Below are 17,876 nucleotides of genomic sequence, written 5' to 3' on the forward strand. Positions count from 1 at the left end.
GGAATGTCACGGAATTTCTGTCTGTGTCGCTTGTTGACCCCTGCAGGGGGGAGTGAAGAAGGGCAGGGGACAGGGGAAGATTCGAGAACGGCCAAGGCCCGCTCAGTCCTGAGCAGCGGCCGCGGGGCTCCCGGGGCCAGGGTCGAGCGCTCTCCTCAGCGGGCCGAGGGCGGTGGGGCGGCAGCGGCGCGTGCGGCAGGCGGTGAGCACGGAGCCCAGCGCCAGGCAGGCGGCCAGGCTGGCGAGAAAGGAGACGGGCCCGAGCGCGTAGACCACAGCCAGGTCCCGGGGGGCGAGCCGCTGCGCGCAGTGGCTGAAGGCGGCGTCCGTTAAGGCGGTCAAGGGTCTGAGCGTCAGGCGCCCTGGCAACACGCAGAGCAGCGTCTCGGCCTCTGCGGGACACAGGTGCACAGTCAGGTGGCGGCGGCGGGGACCGTGGCCGTGGCCGTGGCTCCCGGCCCGCCTACCCCCACCCGGAGGGCTCACCTGGCGCCGGCCGCGGGTGCCGCCGCAGCCAGGAGCAGAGCGGACGCAGCGCGCAGCCGCAGACCCAAGGGTTGCCGCGCAGGCGCAGTGCGCGGAGAGCGGGCAGGCCGGCCAGCAGTCCCGGCGCGAGCGCAGGCAGCTCGTTGTCCTGCAGGCTGAGCGCGTACAGCAGCGGGAGCGCGCCCAGCGCCGTCGGCTCCAGGCGCGCCAGCCGATTGCCTGCCAGCGAGAGGGAACGCAGCGCGCGCAAGGGCGAAAAGGTGCCGGGCGCCAGCGCCTCCAACTGGTTGGCGCTGAGGTCGAGCTGCTGCAGCGCGCCCAAGCTCCAGAAGGCCCGCGCGTGCACCCGGCGCAGCCCGTTCTCGCGCAGGTCCAGGCGCAGCAGCGTGCCAGCGCCCACGAAAGCGCCGGGCGGCAGCGCGCGCACACGGTTATGGTCCAGCAGCAGCGCGCGCACGCGCCGGCTCAGGCCCGCAGGCACGGCGGGCAGCGCGCGCCTCGAGCAGTTGGCCTGGCCGCCCGGCGCGCACGCGCACGCCTCCGGGCAGTCCGGGGTGCCTGGGGTTCCCGAGGAGGTGGCCGCGGCCGACAACTGGGCCCAGACTGACCACGGCGACAGCAGCAGCAGCAGCAGCAACATCGGGGACGGCCACCGCGAGAGGGAGGAGAGGCTCCGCATGGGGGCAGAGCTCAAGGCCTGCTGCCCGTGCGTTCACGTAGCCAGTGCGTCTTTGCCGCGCCTGCACAAATATTAATTCTCCAGCCCGAGTGCCGGCAGTTCCTGTTCCACGGCTGGTCCCCGCGCCCAGGGCGGGGGCTGGGCGGATAGCCAGCACCCTGCACTGCCAGCCACCTGTCCCGGAGCCGGGATCCTCTTGGCTCTGTGCCAGCTGCGGCTGTGAGAAGCCCCACCTCTCCTCTCCTGGGGCATCCACCACCCTGTGCCCCCCTTGAGGCCTAAGCCGCTGGATGACCCCCCACACACACCCATCAGACTCATGGATGCCACGCATGGAATGGGACCCAGGGGCCTCACTGCCCACTCGTCCCTGCCTGTCTCCTGCCCAGCAAAGTGACCCTAGCACACACACAGTGGGGCCCCCCCTGCACCCCCCATATAGGGATGGTCCCATCTCCACAGTGGATGTTTGGTGGGGTCAGGAGTACATGATGGGAGCCTGAGCCCAGGGGATAGGCTGTAGGGTGGAGCGGGGACTGCATACCTGAGGCAGTGGAGACCGTCATGTCTGCCCTACCTGGCCCTATGAGGATTCTCCTAGAACCTCAAGGAGACAGTGTGGGTAGGGCACAGGCACCAGCCCAAGTTCTCCAGTCAAATGCTGCTCCCTCTGGAGTCACCAGAGTTGCACATCCTGTCCTGGGGTTTTCCGGGGTGGGGGTGGGGTGGGCAGGGGCCCAGGAGCCATGCCAACTTCGTGGGGCAAGGCAGCAGGACGATGCCGGGAGGAGCCAGACAGAGGCCATAGCAGGAGGAGATGGAAACACCAGGGCTGTGGCTCCTGCCCGGAAGGGCAGACAGCGGGCACTTGTGCAGGCAGCGCACACTCGCGCGCGCACACACACACACCCGCCATCCAAGATGAAGGAGATGACCTAGGTGTACACAGACCCCTCCCCACCCCTTCACGCAGCCGCACAGCGGCTCTAGGAGGAGCCCGCAGAGAGGACAGGGCAGAAGCACTAAATACCGTTTAATTCTCTTACCCTAGGCTGCCCGCAGCCCTACTCAGGTGGGGGGGTGAGAGGGGACGGCTCCTCTAGAGTCAGAGTTGGGGCCATCGGGTCCATGGGGATGGTTATGAGGCCGTGAGCCTCCAGGGGAGGCATCAGGGAGACCTCCAGGTCAGGGTCCGTGAGGTGGGACTCCACATGCAATGTGTGCAGATCCGTGCGATCTTCCTGGACCCCGAAGTGCCCCACCATCCTGCACGACACGGGCTGGGTCAGGCTCGTTGCAGGCAGTCACCAGCACAGGCTCGCGAGGACTTGACCCCCTCCCAGGGCAGGCCTGGCTCTCAGGTCAGTGCCCCTGATGCATCTGCGGCCACACCTCCCAGTGGGGCAGGAGCAGGGGCACAGCTCCCCCGTGGGGTCCTCCCCTGAGGTTACTCACCTGCTGTCCATGTGTCTGCGGGAGGCATGTTCGTGTCTGGGGGACAAAGGAAGGCGTGAGTCCTGGAGCAGGGGAGCTGGCCCCCAGGAGCCCAGAAGTGCCCCTCCCGCACCCCACCTCTTCACAGCCCAGTCCGGGAAATAGCGTTCCCCAGCTCTGGCTGACATCTCACCTGGGGCAGAGGCCCCTCTCCCAGCAAGGCCCCGTGGCCCTCACCCACCCTGCCCGCCCCAGGGCCTACACACCTCTTGGCTCGCATGGCACCAATTGCCACGATGACGAGGGCACAGAAGCAGCTGGCACCAACGCCCGCCAGCACCACCAGCAGGGCAATGAGGGCCTCGCGGCTGAGGCCGAGGCTGCACTCACAGTACGTTCCAGCTGCAGAGACAGGGCCCGTGTGGCCGAGGGGCCCTCGTCACCTGCCAGTGGAGGGCCCCCGGGGCCGCCCCTCACCCCAGGAGGGGCCCTGGCTGGGGCGGGGTTCAGGGACCGGAGGAGGCACCTGCAGCAGGGATGAGCAAAAGGGACAGACATATCAGGCCGAGAGGGCCGCCAGCCAAGCAGGAGTCAGGCTGGGGACAGGGGGCCATGTCCAGCCCCCAGCCCCACCACACACCTCTGGACGGAACCCATTGGAAGGCGCTGACCTCACAATAGGGCTGTGGAGCAGGGTGGGGTGGTGGGGGAACCGGGGGTCTGGGAGGTGTGTGGGGGTGGGCAGGGCTTCAGCCGGAGCTTCACTTGAACTTCTGTGTGGGAGCAGAGGAGCCCTGGGCAGGCAATCCCCGGGGTGAAGCAGGTAGGGTGGCTGGGGGCCTGGGAGCTGCTCCCCAGTGCCCTACTGGATCCAGCCTCAGGGGATGGTGCATTACAGGGAAGGGGGTGGAGATCACCCTTAGGCTCTTAGGATAGTGGAGACAATGACCCGGAAACCCTGGGGGGGGGCCCTCAGCAGACAGCGGGAGGCCTCTGTTTCTCAGGGACTGTGACAGCCCAGGTGAGGCCTGGGCCCCAAGCTGACCTATGCCACCATCCTTCCCCCAAGGCTGCCAGGAGCAGCGGCCAAGAAGGGGCAAGGCATGGGCCTGTGCTCGCTGCCCTCCCTCGCACTGGCGGTCTCGGGGAGGATCCCGCCCCCAGCTCAGCAATGCCGGAGGCCGGAGGAACCGTCAGGCTCTCCAATCCCCCAGGAGGTGGGGGCGCTGCCCACAGGCCCTCCCACAGCCACAGCCGCTAGGCGCTTCTGGCTGAGAAAAGGCTACAGGTGGCATCTGAGGCTCCCAATCTGTATCATTTATCAGAGCCCCCCTGCCCTGCTCTGAGGGCTTCTTCCTCTGCATCTTCCTGCCTGAGGGACTGAGCTGCAGGCTGGCATCGTGGGACTTAACCTCAGCCTCCTCCCTGGCCTCGCCGTCCAGAGGCCTCCTCCCTCCTCCCCTAAGAACCTAGGACAGCAAACCACACGGGTAGCAGGGGGAGCTGTCCCACACCACGGATGACCCCACAGGGCACCAGGGGCAAGGGTGCAGAGGGGCCCTGGCTGACTCCTTGTCATTGGGGGGCCCCCCTGACTCCTCTGACACAGGTGTCTCCTCCTAGTGTTGAACCCTCCTTGGGGATCAGCCAGCAGTTTCTGGGACACCTCTGTGCCTGTTGTGTGATGCTGTGACCCAAGATGCAGCTTTTTTGTTTTTCTCACATTTCGTTAACAAACCCAAGTCCAAAGGGACGTGTGCCTGTGCCCAGGAGCTGACCCGCTGCCCCGCCAGACCCGTCTAGCCGGTTTGCATCCGGGTTAGGATGACGGAAGTAAACTCAGCCCCATGCCAGGTGACCTTCCGCCTGGAGGGAACGGTGGGTGTTAGAGCCTCTGGGCCTCCAGCAGAACTCAGAGAGAAGCGGGAAGCCCCTCTCCTAGTGACCACAGCACAGCAGCCTTGGTGGTGGGTGGAGCCCGAGTGAGGCAAACACTGGCTCGCCAGAATCCTGGGACTGCTAAGGCTACGTGCCTAGTCCTACCGCTCGTTCTCCAAACCCGTGGCCAACAGGACACTCTGGAGTGAGAGGGGGTCCCGTCAAGGACTGATACCAGGGCCCCAGGGGAACAGGTCAAAGTGGAGAGGTGGGGGCAGGCACTAGAAGACAGCCTGGCGGAGGGGGCTGCCCAAGGGTGTCTGGGGGCAACAGGCATGACTCCAGGCCTGGGAAGGTACCCCGGGTGGGCGGGAACAGGACGCCGGAGGCTCGTTCCAAAGGGCCTTTGTTGCCCGGGAGGCTGGCACCACCAGCCAGCACGGAGCCTCCTGCACCGCAGGCTGTGGTGCCCAGTGCTTCTGAAGACCTCCAGCCTGCGTCCAGCCAACGCCCTTCCCTGCCTCCCGGACCTCAGGGGCTGGGGGCGGTGCCAGGACCCCTCGTGTGCTCCAGGGACGTCCACGTGCCAGGACCGTGGGTCCGGAGCCCGGTGACAGGTGTGCAGGCAGGGCTGGGCCCGGACACTCGTGTGTTTCCCCGCACCTGCTCCCAGGGAGCCAGGCCCCGCTGGGCTGAGCTGGAGAGGCCGCTGTGAAGGGCAAACCCGGACCACACGCCCGCGATGGGCCCACAAAGCCACCAGGACAGGGAAAGGATAGAGAACCATTTGCTTTACTCTGCACTCCGGGGGCCGGGCAGGGGCACGGGGGGGGGCACCCGCCCAGCCACCCTCCCTCCGTGGGGACGTCGCGGGAAGGGCGCAGTGGGCGCGTCAGCTGCAGCTCTTGGGCAGGCGGTAGACGCCGGCTGAGTAGACCAGCTGCTGGTCCCTCACCTTCTTCTGCAGGAAGCCCTGGAGCTCCTGCAGGTCGATCTCGGCCAGCGCGGGGCCGGTGACCACGAACATGCGCAGCATGCTGTAGATTCGCTCCAGCGACAGGCTCTCCAGGTTGGTCAGCATGGCCTGGATGTACGTCCAGAAAAGCTGGGGACACAGAGGCCAGGCCGGCCGTCAGGCCACCCCCCGCGCGGCCACCGCACCAGAGGCCGAGCCAGGCCCCCGCCCCCGCCCCCGCCCCCGGCCGCACCAGCAGCTCCTCCTCCTTCTGGTCGGCCTGGGAGGCCATGCCGGAGTCGCTCTCGTCGTCGCTGTCGAGGAGCACCATGCTGTCCCGGTCCTGGGGCCGCTCCTCCTCCACCACAGAGAAGGTCCCGGCAGGCTCCTCCCGCAGCACTCCCTGCTGCAGCCACACGGACATGCGCCGCCGCAGCAGGGCCACGGGCATCTTCACCACCTTGCTCAGCTCCTCCAGGGTCCAGCTGGCTGCACGGAGCGGCCGGGAACACTAGCCACCGGGCCTCGTCGGCCCGCTCACCTTCCCAGGGGGCAGCCCCAGGAGGCCGAGTCCCGCCCCCAACCTCCACACCCCCCCCCCCCCCCAGGAGGCAAGGCTGGGGCAGGCCAGCCAGGGGCCAGTGGGTTCACCTTGGTCCTGGAAGTAGAGCAAGACCACCGCCTGCACGGGAGTCACTGCCACAGACAAGGTACGATCGGCCAGCTCCACGTCCATGGTCACCAGGCCCAGGGTGTGCTTCCAGCTGAGGGTCCGCATGGCCTGGGGAGGGCCGCAGTCAGCACGAGCAGCCCGGGGGCCCGGCTGAGCCCAGCCGAGTGAGACTCCGCCACCCGGCACCGGGTGACAGAAGAGCTCCCTCACCGCCCCCCGCCCCCCGGCAGTGGGCAGCGGGGTGGATAGAAGACAGGGCTCCGCGTCCCACGCCCTCCACTACCACGATCTGATAGGACTGAACAATGAGGGCTGCCGGTGAGTTAACGGTGTCTGAAAGACGTCCAACATCGTAACCCCCAGGACCTCAGAACGTGACCTGGGTTGGAGACGAGGCCGCTGCAGACGGGCCTAGTTAAGACAAGGTCATCCGAAGTACAGCGAGCCCTGATGTAGCTCGGTCAGCGCCCTTGCAAGAGGGAAGACAGCGTGAAGACGGGCAGAGACGGCAGGGAATGCAGCCACAAGCCGAGAAACACCGAGGGTGGCCTGCAACACCAGATGCTGGGGAGGCGGAGGGACCCTCTCCCACGGCCTTCGGAGGCGCACAGCCCTGCTGACGCCCTGACCCCTGCTCTGGCCTCCAGAGTGGAGAAAAAGATCTCCGTTGTTGCAAGCACCCGCGTCATGCCACTTTGTTATGGCAGCCACGGGAAAGTGACACATTTTGGTCCCGGGAAGGGGGTGCTAAGTGTGAGTCCACGGAGCTGGGTGACGGGCAGAGGCTGGAAGAGCTGTGGGCTGCATGCCTCTAAGAGCCTGAATTGCCCCGGAGAGACTGTCGGCAGGGACACGGCCAGGAAAGCCACAAGAGGTGTCACGAGGAGGAAGAGGCCACGGCAAACTGGAGACAGTGTGGCCCTGCTATGTGGTGGCAGAATCCTGTCTGAGCACGACCCTGCTGGGCAGAAAGCACACCCCAGCACGATGAACCAACACTGAGCCGAGGAGACTCCGCAAACGTGGGAGGGATGGCCTCGCAGCGGCAGCAGGGGTGAGGCGGTGGGAGGGGGGGGGGGAGCCAGCGCGAAGGCAGGGGTGCTGCTCTTCTCTGTGTGCTCTAGAGACAGAGCCGAGAGGGCACCAGAGACCCGAGCTCTGACGTGGGAGCCGACCTGCGTCCTCAGAAGAGCCAGGACAGACTGGGCGGTCCAGGAAGGGTGTCTGTGAGGGCCCACGGCCAAAGGCCTGGACGACTGGGAGCTGCGGGCAGGACGGGGCTCCTGAGGATTTTATGGCGACCCGGACTAAAACGGAGAGACGGCCAGCTGAGGAGGGCTCAGCGGGGAGAACTGCAGTACAGCGGGCCTGGCAGGGTGGGCAGACAGAAGACAGCCTTGAACCCAGAGCAGTGCCTCCACTGGCTTTTGGACTTGCTTTGAGCCTGTGACCCCCCTCCTTCCTCGAGAAGTCATCCTCTCAGAACGGAGGGGTCTGTGCCACACCTCGCAGGCACGCTCTGCTTTCCCAGGCTCGCAGCTGGAGAGGGACTGCCCTCGATGAGCTGCGCTCGGTCTCGCTCCTGCCCGATTCAGATGCTACTCAGATACCAAACTTTGAGGTGTGGGGTGATGTAAACTTGGTGCTGGGATGGCTTAAGACTTCTGGGGATGTCGGATGAATGTGTTCTGCATGTGGGAAGCACATGAATTTGGGGCGGTGGGGGGCACAGGGTGGACTGTTATAGGTTGAACTGTGTCCCTCATAGTTAAGGATGTTAAGTCCTAACCCCTGATAACTCAGAACGTAACTGTATCTGGACATCAGCTTACCACACGTCAGTTCGTTCAAGTGAGGTCATTCTAGAATAGGGTGGGCCTTTAATCCAACATGACTGGTGTCCTTGTAAGAAACGTGGACACAGAGACACAGGGAGAATGCCATGTGACAACAGAGGCGGAGGTCGGGCTGATGTGGCCACAAGTCAAGTGATGCCTAGAGCCACCAGAAGCCGGAAGCAGCAGGAGGAACCCTCCCTCAAGCCTCCGGACAGAGTGCAGCCCTATGATCGATCCTGGACTCCCAGCTGCCAGAACTAACACGATACACCTGCACTGTTTTAAGCCCCGATCATGGCACTTTGTTGCCGACCAACACAAGGGAGTCTTCAGTAACCCCCTCACCCCCTCAGCTCCAAAGGAGGCGGCAACAGAGAACCGCACCTTGTAGGGGGCAAACGGAAGCAGAACCCACAGTTTGCCCAGGTCACAAGCAGTAGAGCCACAGACAGGCCCTCCAGCTCCAAGCCCACGACCGTACAGCCACCACCGTAGCCTGCAGCGGGAAAGATGCAAGGCCACCAACAGAAAACACAAGCAAGGATACTCTGTGGGCTGTGTGGCCACCCACGTGTCCAACACGATCCTCAGGCCAAGAGTTCTGGTGTGAGGCAGAGACACTGTGGCCACAGGGCCGACCTCCAGCATAGCCCCGGGGCCTGCTCCTGCCACTCTAGTATCCAGCTGGAGTCAGGACAAAGCACGCTGAGGCATGGCCGTCACATCAGGTGCGTTAGGCCTGAGCAGAAAGGCATGGCTGAGCCATCCTCTGGGAAAGCAGCTTCTAGGGAAGCAAGCCAGGCAGTGGCAAGGCCGGGGCCGAGTCCTGGAAGTCAAATGCTTCGTGAGCAATCTGGAGACTTCTTGGAGGCAGACGCCCATGGGGCACACACAGCCCCCTGACTCTCTCTGGGGCAAGCCCGGTGCCCCAGCCCCCAGTTCGGAGATGTCAGAGAGTAGACAGTGGAAGAGGAAGCCCGGGAAGGTGGGGCCACCCGGAGGCGCAGAGGGCAGAAGCGGCCCGGCCCCTCCCCCAGTGTGGGTGTGCACGCACACGTGCAGAGGCTCCTAAGGGACGAGGGGAGCAGAACGGGGGCTGCGCCCTCCTGCCCCGACGCAGAGGCACGGGAGGGGTGTCGGCAGAGAGCCGCGCAGGTGGGTCGCACCCAGGTCCCGTTGCACAGCCTGCTCGGAAGGGTCGCCAGGTCGGGATGCAGCCCCCACCTGCCACCAGAGGGAGGTGTGGCCCGTACCTTCAGCTTCTCGTACTTCTTGCAGTAGACCTCTAGGGCCTCCCTGATGTCCTCGGGGACCTCCAGCTTCTCGTCCTTGAAGGGAGGCCAAAACTCGCCGGACAGGATGACGGCATAGACCCCGAAAGGCGGCTGCTCCTCTACGGGCCGCTTCTCGTCCTCCTCACGGATGTTGGCATTGATGCGACGGGAGTCCGCCATGTCCTGCGGGGAGGAACGGGGTCTCGCGGAGGCCCCGGGGCCGGGCTCAGGGTGGGGCCGGGCCAGGTGGGCAGGAGCCCCGCGTGCCCACCTTCAGCATGACCTCGCAGAAGTGCATGGGAGCCTCGCCAAAGCGCAGCTTCAGCAGCTCCACGTTGCGGATCTCCCTGGAAGAACGCGTCTCTGAGCGGCACCCCAAGCAGCGCCCGTGGCGGAGCGGGCACCCTCCGCCACCCAGCGCGGGGACGCCCCGGGGGGAGAGGCGCGAAGTGCGGCTCCAGCCACCGAGCCCCTGGACCCCGTCCCGGCTGAGGCCCAGGGCGTCCCGGGGATCTGGTTCCCCGAGCCCCTGGGCCTCCCCCCAGGCCCCTCCAGGGTGACGGCCGAGCACGGGTGCACCTCCCCGCCGGGGAGCAGGCAGCGGCGCCCCCGGCAGCCCCATGGCGCCTTGCGGGCCTCACCGCTCAGGACTAAAGCTGAACTGGTGGAGGAGGCGGTCGGCCAGCAGCGAGCGGTACTCGTTGATGAACAGGTCCTTGCTGCCGTAGATGCTGACCAGCAGGCTGATGATGTCCGAGGAGCGCCGCTTGGAGCTGGACTTCCCTGCACAGCACGGGGACCGGCACCCATGGCATCTCGCGGGGACCGAGGAAGCACCATCTGTGCCCACGCAGGCCCCACCCTGCCACGCCCGTGAGGCCCAGGCCCAGATCCCAGGCTGGGGGCGGGGTGGGTAGGGCACAGGCCGCCTGGGAATCGGCTCTTCTAGCAAGCCGGACGGAGACACAGGCCACCGTGGGCCCACTCGAGCCAGCCAGAGCCCCCTGCAGAAGCGGGTCGGGGTGGGTGCCGACAACTGATCCCCTCAAGCTTTCGGGCACCTGTGGAATCAGACGCCTGCCTTGCCGGAGCGTCACCCACAATCCAGAGCCAGGTGGGGCTGGTGGCACTGACCTGGATCGGCATCCACAGGGTCAGGGACCCAGTCCTCGGGCTCGCCAGAGTCATCCTCGCTGTCCTGACCAGTCTCCAGGCTCGCCGGGTCTGTCTTGGACAGCTCGACAGCCAAGTCCCCCGTCCCATCCGAGTCCCCCGTCAGCCCAGCTACAATCTGCCGCACCGTGTCCTCCCGCGTCCTGCCAGATGTGAGTACCGCTGGCCTTCACGGGACCTCTCTCCGTTTGCCCACACCACGGCACCCCACCTCACCCCGGCAGCCAGCACCCGTTGGCCACGTGCTTAAGATGGGTCCATCAAACTTTCTCTCAGAAAACAGTAATACTAATCATAATAATTAAGATAAACCCCACCAGGGCGCCTGGGTGGCTCAGTCGGTTAAGCGTCCGACTTCAGCTCAGGTCACGATCTCACGGTCCGTGAGTTCGAGGCCCGCGTCGGGCTCTGGGCTGATGGCTCAGAGCCTGGAGCCTGCTTCCGATTCTGTGTCTCCCTCTCTCTCTGACCCTCCCCCGTTCATGCTCTGTCTCTCTCTGTCTCAAAAATAAAATAAACGTTAAAAAAAAAAATTTAAAAAAAGATAAACCCCACCGTTTTCGGGAACACCGAGAACTAAAATAACACGGGATCTAGGCCAGGGCCTTCCCAACCAAGAGGCAGCAGACGTGAGTCAGGGAAGCACCAGATGCCTCCCAGCCCCAGCCCTGAGCCTCTACTGTCCCGAGGGGTCTCCAGACAGCGGTGCCCCAGCACCTGCTCAAACACGTCCTCTGACAGCCTGGGAGTCACTGCCGCTCAGGCACAGGGGTCCCCCCACCCACCCCGGCCTCAGCCTGGGTCTTGGTCAGCAAGCTAAAGCTGAGTCAGGGCCTCTATGGACTAGGAAAAGGGGATGGGAACGGAGAGCAGGGCTGTAGAGTGGGGTCCCCAGTGTCTCCCCATGGACGTGGTGGCACCCACAAGGCGAAGAAGCCCGGGCCGTGGCCAGGTCATGTGGCCCAACAGGAGGGACAGAGTGTTCCTGGTGTTTCGGGGGCCACAAGGACCCACGGGGAACTTGGCTGCACAAATGGAGCCAGGAGACAAGGACCCCAGGTCCGAGCAGCAGCCTGGAGCTTGGCCACGGGGCTCACCTCAGGTAGCGGCGAATGGGCTCACAAGCCACCTCCAGGATGACCATGGAAGGGTCGAGCACACGCAGTGCCTTGATGGCGGATATATACAGGGTGATGATGTCGCACGTGTTGACCCCTACGGCCAGGAGAAAGGACAGTAGTCCCAGCAGCACCCAGGAGTTGTCCCATGAGCGGCAGCGCCCTGGCCAGGTGGGTTTTTCGGCCACCACTGTGACCTCACTCCCCAGGATACCACTGTGACCCACAGGACGCTGTCCCCCTTCTCCCCTAACTCTCATGTGCTTTCCCTGGAACTTTCCAAGGTCCGAGCCCTCCCCTCACTGGGCGGTCTGCCCCAGGCCACACCCATCACTTCCCAGGACTCTCTTCAAGGGAGGATGAGGCGCAGCTCCTAAGGACCGCCCTACAGACCCACACCCTACACAGGCCCCTCGGCAGAGGAGACTGGCCTCTTGGGCAGCAGCTCAGGCACCTGGATGGAGGAGCCGCGTCTCCAGGGCAGCCTTGAGAGACAGGAGCAGCTGCTGCCTCTGGTCAGTCCTTTCCAGGCAGTATTTGAGGTCCTCGATGGCTGGCCGGGAGTCTGGGAAGTCTGTAGGAAGAGTGTGGACCCTTGCACACACACATGCAAGCACGCACGTGCTGTGCGTGCAAGAAAGGACACAAGGTCGGCAGGGCCCAGAGGGTGAGCGGTGGCGCCTCCACTCAGTAGCGATGAGAAACACCGCTAGGTGCTTCAGGCCATCCCTGGGCGGTCATGTGCCCTCCAGCCCCCGCCCCGCCCCCGAGTGCCCAAGGACAGAGCAGGAGCACGAGGCCGCCGAGGGGATGGGGGTGGACGCCCAGAAGCACCGTCTGGGGGCCACACTGGCGGGCCCAGCTCTGCTTGGGACACCACTGTCTGTCCTAAGCGCCCCTGACCGCCTGCAGGATCTGAATGGCGAAGGCACGGGGAAGGTGGCCGCTTCAGCGGGCAGGGGGCCGACCTCGGATGATGCTGAAGAGCTCCTCGATGCGTAGGCCGGCATAGATACGGTAGAAAAAACCTCTGCACGTGGCAGCGCCACCGGCGCAGTGTGTTGCCAGCCTCCGGGGACGCGAGCCTGGCGGGGCCATCCTGCAGGAATACCTTGCCGAGCCAGCCGACCACCCTCTCGATCCACTGTCGGGAGAGCACAGGTGTAGGGAGGTGAGGAGCTGAATGAACCCCAGCCCGACATGGAGCAGAGGCTACCGGCACTGCAGCCAGTCTTGGGGAGTCTCTAAGGCTCCTGGACACTAGGAGCACATTGAAAGCAGCAGGATAATGGGTCCAAAGTGGGCCTCCCAGGCCTCCCATCGAGGTGTCCCCACACCCGATGAGCACCAGAGCCCAGGCTTATCTCTAGCAACAGCGGCCCTGATGCAGAGCACGGAGAGAACGCTCACCTCTGACCCGGTGGACAGACACACCCTGGGGGCCACGTACCTGACTAGTCCCACCACGCTGGGACAACGTAAGGGCCCTTCTGAGCACACACGCGTAAACTTATAGGCAAAACAGCCGCACAGAGCCTAGGATGCACACGTCCCCCCGCAAACTACGCAGCCCCTGATGACAACAGCCTGATACTCTGTCACCTGGGGGCAACGCAGGTGCCCCGGCCAGGCCTCTGGGCTCACACCCACTCCAGACCGCTGCTGTACAGACACTTGCACCCCCACCACAGCTAATCTGCGCCCTGGGACGCAGACACCAGGAAGTGGCGGAGAATGACATGCGGGCAGTAGGGGCAGGCTGGACGGTCCCCTGCGGTTGGGCCAGCACCTCCCCGGCTCTAGGGAGACCGGGGCAGAGCCCCAGGGCAGAGCCCCAGACCACGCCCCAACAGCACGGGCGCCCTGACGTCCCTCAGCGGGACCCCCCAGACCTTGGCACCGCCTCCAGCCAAGTGATTTCTCACAGACCTTGCCGAGCAGGTCACGGGCTCTTTCTTGCTGTCACAAGGGCAGGCCGGGAAGGGCCAGCTTCCACCCAGCACCAAGACAGCTTCATCCACCGGCCAGGTCCTAGCTCGTCCAAGTCCCCATACTGTGGCTGCTTCTAAGACCACTAGGGTGTCAGGCTGGCCAGAAACCTGTTCTACAGCCCCCAGGGAACAGGGCCCGAGAGGCCGTCCTTACCTTGTGGAACTCTCGCAGGAAGGAGCGCTCGTACTCGCCCCGACAGCGGTCCTCCATTCTCTCCCTGGTCACCTGGTGCAGGGTGGTGGTCACGGCCTCCGCACTGACCCGCTCCAACAGACTCAGCCTGTGTCTGGAGGACAGCCCTGCTCGCGGAGCACACGGAGTGCCCTGCTCCCCCTCACACCCAGCGCCCTCTGTACCGGAGGTTTCACGGAAAAGCTGCTGGGGAGGACAGAGCCCTGCCCTCCCCAGCCGGCCTCTCTGCCCAGGCTGAGACCCCGGCCTTGCCCATGTGAGGAGTGGGTGTGGCTCTCAGGGCTAAAACCGCATCTCCTGAAACGTGGCTCTGAAGCAACAGCTAAACATATCACCGTCCTGACCACGTGAGCATAGACGCCACCAGTTATGCCGTTGGGTGCAGACCCTGGTCAGCGACGGCAAATGAACTCGAGAAAACGAGAGAGAACATTTCTGGGCACCCTGCATCTGGGATGAACCAGCAAAAGCCATCCAGGGCCTCCCTGACCCTGGCCAGCAACAGGGCCCCTCCCTCAGTCCAGCTAGAAGCCCCTCCCCCTTCCCCACAGCTGTGCTGCCGCCGCTTCACTCAACGTGACAAGATCATTACCAGCAACCACAAAGGATTAAAGGCTCACAGCTCAGAACCCAGCTTTAACGGCGACAGCAAAATCCTTTCCTCTTTAAAAGGCTGGAAAAGCAATCTGCTTGCCCAGCGTGTTAGCCTAATCCCCAACTTGTCTGGAAAGAATAAAAAAAGCAAGCCCACCTTTTGCAATTACAAGAGAGGATGAACACCATCCCTTCCCCGGGGAGCCTACAGAAGGCACAGCAGAATTCTACGTGGCCCAGAAAATTTGCCATCCCTAGGGTCTCAGAGTAAGCAAAGAGTGGAAACCCAGGGCTAGTGTGAGTGGCAGACACACACCTGTGTCCAAGACAAAACGTATAAATTCACAGCACGGGGATCCTGGGGACCCGCCCCTGGCCACACCCAGGACTATCCGGCAGAGACCCCACCCCCCACCCCACCCAGCCAGCTGGACCCAGGAAAGCCAGCCAGAGGCAAGAACAGAGGCGTGGCCACACAGGCGTGAGTACTCACAGGACCTGGCTGAGCTGGTGAAACTGCTCCAGGGCCTGGCGGCACCAGCACTGCTGCTTGTCACTGCCGCATCCCGCGCACAACGGGCTCTGCAGAAGCCGGTAGTACCGGCGACGGGCATACCTGCTGTCCAATTCCCCCTCTAGTTCTGGGTCTGTGCCCCCTTCCCCCTTCCTCTTACTCTGCATGTAGACTCTCAAAAAGCGCCCATAGAGGCGCTGAATCATCTCCTGAAAGGTTCTGGGAGTGGAAAAGAACAGGACGCCCCGCAAGGTGGTGTGGACTTTTTCCCGCAGCCCCTGAGCGCCTGCGCCCATCAGCAAGCCCAGGCGAGTCCATTTCTCCAGCAGCTCTAGACTATGCAGGTAGGGATCCAGGCGGCTCTCCAACAGGCCGAAAGCGTCAAGGAGAAGCAGAAGGCACTGGGGCTCGTCTGCACAGTTCTCACGCTGGGAGATAGTATTCCAGAACTCAAGGGAGATGTTGGCCTGCAGGTCGTTCTGCAGCACCTCTACAAACCACTCCTCCAGGACCGAATGCAGACCGTGGGCCCTCAAAACCTCCACCGCCGCCCGGAGCTCCTCCTCCTTTGGCGGCACCGCACCGCTGGTCCGGGAGGACGCCTGGAGTGCAGGGAACCGTGAGAAGGGAACACAGAGTAGCGGAGGGAAGGGCACTGACACGCGGGGAGAAGCGGGGAAAGGGACAGAGCGGAGGGGAAGCTGCGGGATTTCCGCTACCCCTCGTCCACGACGCACGGGTGCTTGGCCGACGCTAGGGAAGGGCCGCCTCGGCAGCGGAACGAACCCCAGGGTGGACGTCCTAGTAAAGCGCGCAGGGTCCCCGGAACCCCGCGCGGACCCGCTGCCTCTTCCGGGGCCTCACCAGTCCCAACGCGGCCGGCGGCACCAGCCCGGTGCTCACGGTGTTCCAGGCCACCAACAGTTCCTGTGCCGGCCCGGGGTCGCCGTCTCGCACCGCCGTCGCCATCTGCGCCCACCAGCTCCCAGGGCTTCGCGGCGAGGCGCGCGGCGATGACGCACACGAGAGGCGCGCCGCGGTGACGTATCGGAGGGCGCGCTGTCGGAAGGCAGTGCGCAGGCGCGAACGGCGAGGAGCTGGCGGCGGTTGGAGTGGTCGCGGCCCAAGCGGCGACCATGACCCAGCAGGGCGCGGCGCTGCAGAATTACAACAACGAGCTAGTCAAGTGTGAGCGGCCGCGCGGCGGGGTCTGCCGGGCGGGCTGGGAGGGCGCGGGGCTCGCCGGCGTGCAGGCCGAGGCAGCAGCTGGCCCGCAGCGCGCGGCCGAGTGGGGTGCATGGTCCGTGCGTGGGTGTCTCGGCTGGGAAGGCGCCGGTGGCCGTCGGACCTGCCCGGCGCACGGCCGCTCTGTGGCACGCACCAAGCCCTGGGTATCTGTGGAGAGAGCCAAGGAACGAATGGCTAGAGCACGCACTGCCGCCCGGGCGCCACGCCCGCTGGTCCGGTGCGGTGCTTTCTCCAACCCCGAGAACCCCTGGGCGGTCGGAGCCTGGCCTGGCGGCGGTGGAAGGTGGCCGAGCCAGCCCCGGGCCTCCCGCCGCCCTCTCCTCCTACAAAGCAGTGGGCTCCAGAGTGGCAGGGGTGCTGCTGTCTTTCCTGCCCTGGGTCCACAGCGCCTGCCCCGCTCGGCCCACTGTAGGCATCGAGGAGCTGTGTCAGAAGCGAGAGGAGTTGTGTCGGCAGATCCAGCAGGAGGAGGATGAGAAGCAGCGGCTGCAGAGCGAGGTGAGGCAGCTGACAGAGAAACTGGCCCGAGTCAACGAGAATCTGGCGCGCAAGATTGCTTCTCGCAACGAGTTTGACCGGACCATCGCAGAGACAGAGGCTGCCTACCTCAAGGTGGGGCTCGGGGCCGGCAGGAAGCCTGCATGCCTGTGGCCTGCGGGGGGTGGCCTGGGGGCGCCCACGGGCAGAGGCGACAGGACTACAACATGGTCAGGACCACTGTGGGATGACAGTGGGGCTGTCAGTGGGGCCCGGCACGTCCCAAGTCCTGTTCTGTGCACCGTAGTTTTATGGCTTGTCCCAGACCACGGGCAGAGAGCGGCAGCAAGGGCCAGAGCTCATCTCGTCTGGCTTCCCAGGGTGCAAGGAGGGGGGCTTTGGGCTAAAGGCTCTGCTGACCCTGTCCGACCCTCCTGTCAGGGGCTTCCTCTCCCTGCTTCTGCCCCAGGCTTGGCACCGGCTTGGTAGGAGCAGAGCTGGACTGTGGGAGCCTTCTGACGAGAGGGATAGTGACAGCCGTCTCGTGTCCCCGTTTCCAGATCCTGGAAAGCTCGCAGACTCTGCTTAGTGTCCTGAAGAGGGAAGCCGGGAACTTGACCAAAGCCACAGCCTCGGAGCACAAGAGCAGTGGAGGCAGGGAGAGCTGAGGAGGCCGTTGGTGGGGAGGGGCCTGCCTCCCACGTCCCTCAGTGGCTCGACCCCCAGCAAGCCTGTCTTCAAAGCGTCTTTATTCTTCGTGGTAGCAGCTGCCTCCTTTCACTGTCTCGGGTGCCAAGAGGCAGTTGCCCAGCTTCACCTGCCCCAGGTGACAAGTACAGCCCTGGGTGCAGCCCACCAGGTGGGGGTCCTGACCCTGTACTCATAGGATATGGGAAGGACAGGCTCTGGGTGAGTTCCGCTCGGGGCGGAGGTCCCCTCACCCCCGCCCTGGGCTGCCAGAAAGACCCTGCTCCCTACTTTCACCAGCATGGCAGCCACCTCACCTCGGTGCCCAGGCCAGGGGAGCAGGGGAGGGGCTGGGGCCCACCCCCTCAGAGCTTGCCCTGGTGGCCTATGACTGTCAGTAAAGATTGTCTTTGTGAAGGTAGCATACTGCCTGTGTCCTGTGTCCTGCGTGTGGGACGTGGGACTGCTGCACAACCCCAGAACCAATGTGAGCCCAGCTATATGGCTTCTTGGCAGAGGAGGGCCTGGAGTGGCTTTCCCTGTGCAAGCCTTGTTGGCTTTGGGGACAGAGTTGAGGGTACCCTTGAGCATTCCCTGGGACCTTGTCACCCACCCTTTCTCTCCACCAGGGCTGCTGGCCCCCTGCCCCCAACTCCAGCACTTA

The 17,876-nt window shown here is 64.6% G+C and overlaps 4 protein-coding genes across 4 annotated transcripts; 1 reads left to right on the top strand and 3 right to left on the bottom strand.

Moving 5' to 3' along the window:
• Window positions 1-4: 4 nt before the first annotated feature.
• Window positions 5-1,497, bottom strand: LRRC26 (leucine rich repeat containing 26). The gene is made up of 2 exons (XM_042913597.1): window positions 487-1,497; window positions 5-392 (listed from the first exon to the last, which is right to left on the bottom strand). Exons 1-2 carry the CDS (start codon window positions 1,163-1,165, stop codon window positions 103-105), a joined length of 969 nt encoding a protein of 322 aa, XP_042769531.1. The 5' UTR covers window positions 1,166-1,497; the 3' UTR covers window positions 5-102.
• A 686-nt stretch (window positions 1,498-2,183) lies between these two features.
• TMEM210 (transmembrane protein 210) lies at window positions 2,184-3,256 on the bottom strand. Its single transcript, XM_042912314.1, has 4 exons — window positions 3,126-3,256; window positions 2,866-3,001; window positions 2,621-2,656; window positions 2,184-2,431 (listed from the first exon to the last, which is right to left on the bottom strand). The coding sequence occupies exons 1-4, from the start codon at window positions 3,211-3,213 to the stop codon at window positions 2,230-2,232; spliced, it is 462 nt and encodes a 153-aa protein (XP_042768248.1). The 5' UTR covers window positions 3,214-3,256; the 3' UTR covers window positions 2,184-2,229.
• A 1,994-nt stretch (window positions 3,257-5,250) lies between these two features.
• On the bottom strand, window positions 5,251-15,809 carry ANAPC2 (anaphase promoting complex subunit 2). Its single transcript, XM_042912312.1, is given in 14 exon segments — window positions 5,251-5,582; window positions 5,686-5,921; window positions 6,084-6,213; window positions 9,197-9,400; window positions 9,489-9,564; window positions 9,859-10,000; window positions 10,352-10,533; window positions 11,488-11,605; window positions 11,963-12,082; window positions 12,477-12,534; window positions 12,536-12,652; window positions 13,654-13,786; window positions 14,780-15,402; window positions 15,665-15,809. Coding segments are annotated over 14 exon segments (2,457 nt in total). The 5' UTR covers window positions 15,770-15,809; the 3' UTR covers window positions 5,251-5,369.
• A 54-nt stretch (window positions 15,810-15,863) lies between these two features.
• SSNA1 (SS nuclear autoantigen 1) lies at window positions 15,864-17,633 on the top strand. The gene is made up of 3 exons (XM_042912315.1): window positions 15,864-15,988; window positions 16,461-16,660; window positions 17,086-17,633. The coding sequence occupies exons 1-3, from the start codon at window positions 15,937-15,939 to the stop codon at window positions 17,191-17,193; spliced, it is 360 nt and encodes a 119-aa protein (XP_042768249.1). The 5' UTR covers window positions 15,864-15,936; the 3' UTR covers window positions 17,194-17,633.
• The last annotated feature ends 243 nt before the right edge of the window (window positions 17,634-17,876 follow it).

Source organism: Panthera leo, chromosome D4 (genome assembly GCF_018350215.1).
Source record: "Panthera leo isolate Ple1 chromosome D4, P.leo_Ple1_pat1.1, whole genome shotgun sequence".
Lineage (NCBI taxonomy): Eukaryota > Metazoa > Chordata > Mammalia > Carnivora > Felidae > Panthera > Panthera leo.

Bases quoted from the DNA above. Each gene is read 5' to 3' on its own strand.
- LRRC26 (XM_042913597.1), bottom strand. From the start codon at position 1,165: ATGCGGAGCCTCTCCTCCCTCTCGCGGTGGCCGTCCCCGATGTTGCTG. The intron at 393-486 runs GTGAGCCCTCCG...TGTGTCCCGCAG, and splicing joins GCACCCGCGGCCGGCGCCAG to AGGCCGAGACGCTGCTCTGC.
- TMEM210 (XM_042912314.1), bottom strand. From the start codon at position 3,213: ATGGCCCCCTGTCCCCAGCCTGACTCCTGCTTGGCTGGCGGCCCTCTC. The intron at 3,002-3,125 runs GTGCCTCCTCCG...CTGTCTCTGCAG, and splicing joins TTTGCTCATCCCTGCTGCAG to CTGGAACGTACTGTGAGTGC. The intron at 2,657-2,865 runs GTGTGTAGGCCC...TTTGTCCCCCAG, and splicing joins GGTGCCATGCGAGCCAAGAG to ACACGAACATGCCTCCCGCA.
- SSNA1 (XM_042912315.1), top strand. From the start codon at position 15,937: ATGACCCAGCAGGGCGCGGCGCTGCAGAATTACAACAACGAGCTAGTC. The intron at 15,989-16,460 runs GTGAGCGGCCGC...GGCCCACTGTAG, and splicing joins CAACAACGAGCTAGTCAAGT to GCATCGAGGAGCTGTGTCAG. The intron at 16,661-17,085 runs GTGGGGCTCGGG...CCCCGTTTCCAG, and splicing joins CAGAGGCTGCCTACCTCAAG to ATCCTGGAAAGCTCGCAGAC.